Source organism: Vollenhovia emeryi, unplaced genomic scaffold, assembly GCF_000949405.1.
Source record: "Vollenhovia emeryi isolate VEMERY1.0 unplaced genomic scaffold, V.emery_V1.0 DF941569.1, whole genome shotgun sequence".
Lineage (NCBI taxonomy): Eukaryota > Metazoa > Arthropoda > Insecta > Hymenoptera > Formicidae > Vollenhovia > Vollenhovia emeryi.
In genome coordinates this window covers 258-4968 of record NW_011964797.1, presented here as the reverse complement: position 1 = coordinate 4968, position 4711 = coordinate 258, and the positions used below count along the sequence as shown (strand labels likewise).

Here is a 4711-nt window from a genome sequence, read left to right as displayed (position 1 = left end):
TGTTAATAGAATAAAGTGTAATAGTGTGTTTATAAATTTTGTTCTGTTGCCATTAAATTTATTTGTCTGTGCCGTTATTTGCTCGAGTGCTTCATTTATTTCAAAAATGGATAAGGACCAAAGGTACGTACAATTTTTTGACAAGGCATGGGAAGAAATTTTTTTTTCTTCGATTAATAATAAAACCACCTGTCTTCTGTGTGGTTATCAACCCTCTCTTATAAAAAAATATATCCTTCATAGACGTTATAAAGTTAAACATTCAAATGAGTATTCGCAATATGTGGATGAGGAGAAATTTAACTTAATTGAAGGTTTAAAATTAATTTATCAAGAAGGTCGTAGTCCGAATTCTGATACCGTCAATGCTACACCTTCGGCAAACGCTCTTACAGCATCGTATGCAATTTCAAATCTTATCGCGAAAAATACCAAGCCGTTTTGTGAAGGGAAATTTGTAAAAGAATGCCTCATCGCAGCAGTAGAGTCGTTTGGAAATTCACTGACTCTTGAAGAAGCTGCTAGCATTCCTTTAAGTGATAAAACAGTAAAGTCCCGAATTATTGATATTGCTTCTTCCTTAGAAAGAAAATTAAAATCTCTATTAGAATCTTGTCGGTTCTTTTCTTTGTGTCTTGATGAGAGCACCGATAATCGACATATAAGTCAATTGAGTATTTTTGCTCGAATCGTGCAAAACGATTTTTCGTATGTCGAGGAGCTCTTAGATTTTGTTCCACTACATGATACAACAACGGGTCTCGATATTTTTAAAGCTGTAAACCAAAGTCTTGAAAAATTTGGCATTGATTTCTCTAAATGTTCAGCTATCGTCACTGATGGCGCAAGAGCAATGATAGGTTCGAAAAATGGATTCTCCGGTCAAGTAAAGCAGCGAGGTTTTAAGTTCCCTGTCATTCATTGCATAATCCATCAAGAAGCGTTATGTGGGAAAGTTGTAAAACTATGCACCGCAATGCAAACCGTCACCAAAATTATTAATACAATTAAGGGCGGACACAAATTCCTTTCACATCGAAAGTTTCAACACTTTCTCGAGGAACATAACGCAACTTATACAGATGTGCCTTTATATTGTGAAGTTCGGTGGCTCAGTGCAGGAAAATGTTTACAAAAGTTCTTTGCTATAAGAAAAGAGATCTTCCTTTTCTTGCAAGACAAATTTTCTGCAAAATGTGATGAATTTGAAAAATTTAAAATATTCTTCGAAGATTTGGACTCGCTTTGCGAGCTTGCTTTTATAACAGATATAACAAACCATTTAAATACTCTAAATCTAAAGCTGCAAAAGACCGATCAAACAATTTCGCAGTCAGTTTGTCATATTGATTCTTTTCGCAGAAAACTGCTATTGTTTAAAAATCAACTCGATAATATTCTTAACTTTTTTCCCTCTTGCCAGATTCTCTTTGAAGAACACGGCACAAATTGTAATTTTAAAACACAAATTAGTATAATTGCTTCTCTCATTAGTCAATTTGATACACGCTTCAGTGATTTCGAAACTTTACGAAAAGATTTAATTCTTTTTGAGAATCCTCTCACTGTGCAAATCGAGGAACAAAGCCTAGAATTTCAGGCAGAACTTTGCGATTTGCAATGTGATCTTTCTCTGAAGACACGTTTAGAAAAGGGAGTCGAATTTTTCAAGATTATGGATGAATCGTGTTATCCACAACTTAGAAATTTCGGTCTTAAAATTTTCTCCATGTTTGGATCCACATATTTATGCGAATGCTCTTTCTCTAAAATGAAGTTTGTCAAAACAGAAAAACGATCTTCTTTGAACAATGCATCATTATCCTCACTGATGCGAACTAATGTTGTAACGCGACAACAAAGAGCAACGTTGCTCCCCACCCTGCGCTCTTCCCCTGTCTCGTTTCTAACCCCCGCGCCCACGAACTGAGGGTATAAAAGAGCCCGAGCGAACCGGGAGAATCAGAATCCTCCGACCAGCGAACTGAGCAGGTCGTCTCCCCGGAGAAGGCGTACTGAGCCGGACCCGGTAACCCCGAACCGCGCACTGAGCGGAATCACCTAACCTAGCACGGCACGAGCTGAGTGCCTACCTTAGGCCGCGTATTGAGCGACCGCTTCCTCTCGTCCGAAGCACGAGTTGAGTGCTGACTCCACCACGGCTAGATGCGTGATGAGCACTAACCGATGAAATAATCCGCGAACTGAGCGGCACCGATAACACACCGACCTAACCTCCCGTTCCATGCACACACGCCGCGAGCTGTCACCGGCAGCCACGACGCGCGCCGCGACCGCCGAACCGCGCCTGCGCTAACCGTGCGAACGAACCGAGCGTACCGCGCCCGCGCCGCCGAACACCGATACCGAACGGACCGCACTCGCGCCGCCGAGACCGAACGGACCCGTATTCCGATCCGCGAATCACACAGTCGTGAATTATCAGCAGCGCCGCGCGCCAGCAATTAAGTACAAAAGATCGCCGCCGAAGCGGACTTATATTTTTAAGCGATTAGTATTAAGTATTGCGAGCGATAGTTTTAAGAGATAGTTGTAAGCACATAGAATTAGAATAAACTAGTCTTTACTGAAATTATAAGTCTCATCCTTCACTCTTTGACCAGCCCACCGACCGAACCTTGGAATCTCAAAGCTATCCGTAGCCCAAAAATTCCAACGTTACAAATGGCGCCCGAACAGGGACTCGAAGAGTGAAAGGCCGACGGTTGCGAACAGTAGAAGACTAGGGCGCTATAGGAAAGAATTTGTAAAACACGGCCGACATGGCAACACCGACACCTACCGAGTGGGTGCACGCCCTCTCAAAGGAGGAGTTAGTCAAGGCGCTGCAAGAGCGCGAACTGCCGACCGACGGCAAGCGCGACGATCTACGCGCCCGGCTCCTGCAAAGCGTACGGCAGGCACGAAAGTCCCCGCTCCCTGATTCCGAGGACGATAGCCAGGACGACCAGGACGACGAGATAGACCGAAAGACCGGCCGGACATCGCTACGACCAAAGAGCACGAAGGGACTGGCCGAGACCGCGGCTATCCTAGACACCGTCCGAAAATGGGGCTGTCAATTCGACGGGAAAGACGGGATCGCCTTCCTCGAGCGGCTGGAGGACCTACGCACCAGCTATGGGATGACACGGGAACAATTGCGACCGTGCCTCCCACTCCTGTTCAAAGACTCCACCCTCCTCTGGTACCGGAATAACCGGGACGATTGGCAGAGCTGGCGAGATTTTGAGGACTGTTTCAGGCAATTCTACGCCCCGACGAAATCACGGTTCAAGTTGGAGGAGGCCATCGCCGGACGCAAACAGGAGCCAGGGGAGAACGCTCGAGAATACACCACCGCGCTACAGACGCTAATGAGGCGACACGGAAACATGCGACCAGCCGACCGCCTGGAGAGGACGTACCACAATCTAAGACCGGAATACCACCTCTACATCAGGCGAAGCGATTTCCAGACGATGGCCGAGTTATTACAGAGGACCGACGAATACGAATAGGCCCGGCGCTACGAAAAAGCGTACCAGGCTCCCGCCAAAAATATCAAGCCGCGGGGTAACTCCGACGCCTACACCGCGACCATTTCACCGGGATACAACCCTCGCGACTGTTGCTGGGGTTGCGGACAGCGAGGACACGTTCGACGCTACTGCCGACGGCCATCGAAACTATTCTGCTCCCAGTGCGGGAAAGAAGGGATTCTCACACGGGACTGTCACGGAACACAGTCGGGAAACTCGCTAGGGGCCGAGGGAAAGAAGGGCAATCCCCGGCCCACCGAAGAACCAGGGACCAGCGACGCCTCCTAAAACGCTATCTGCCCAGCATCAACCCCGACCACGACCGCACCGACCCTCGACCGATGGGCCACATTCAGATACTAGAAGGAAGATACAACGCACTGCTGGACTGCGGAGCAGTGCTCTCCTACCTCTCGGCCGACGTAGCCGACCGAATACGACACCGAGGACGCAGCCGCCGCATCACGACCGCCGTGCACCTAGCCAATGGTCAGGTCAGCCCGATTAACGAAGAAATCAAAATCGAAGTAGAATTGGGACGATACCGAGGAACACACACATTCCACGTCCTCCCCGGTCTCACAGTAGACGTGATCGCGGGGATGCACCTACTTAACAAAGCCGGATTCCACTGGACACTACCCGGAATCGCCGCCCTCCGACCGACCGACGGAGGCGAACGAGAAAACGGACTGACCGAGTGCTCGCCAGAGCAGCAGGGCCGACTAAACGAGCTGCTAGCAGAACTACTACCGAAGTTCGAACTGACGAACAAAACGACACAGATGACGGAGCACCGGATCCGCCTCCGCACCGGACAAGAACCAATACGCCAGAGATACCGAACCTACAACCCGGCGATGCAGGAGATTATCGACACCGAAATAGACAAAATGCTGAGCGAGGGATGCATCGAGCCGACCAGCAGCCCCTGGAACTCCGGAATAGTGCTAGCCCGGAAGAAAGACGGTCGATATCGTTTCTGCATCGATTTCCGCAAGGTAAACGAAGTCACAGAGAAAGACGCGTACCCACTACCACCGGTCCAACACATTCTGGACCAACTCCGCGACGCACGGTACCTATCGACGATCGACCTCCGGAATGGGTACTGGCAAGTACCATTACACGCGGACAGTAGACCACTCACCGCATTCGCAATCCCCGGA

At 48.4% G+C, this 4711-nt stretch overlaps 1 protein-coding gene across 1 annotated transcript; it reads left to right on the top strand.

The window, feature by feature from the left end:
• Positions 1–106: 106 nt before the first annotated feature.
• On the top strand, positions 107–2715 carry LOC105570920 (general transcription factor II-I repeat domain-containing protein 2A-like). Its single transcript, XM_012028372.1, has 3 exons — positions 107–123; positions 244–1332; positions 2625–2715. The coding sequence occupies exons 1-3, from the start codon at positions 107–109 to the stop codon at positions 2713–2715; spliced, it is 1197 nt and encodes a 398-aa protein (XP_011883762.1).
• Positions 2716–4711: the final 1996 nt, after the last annotated feature.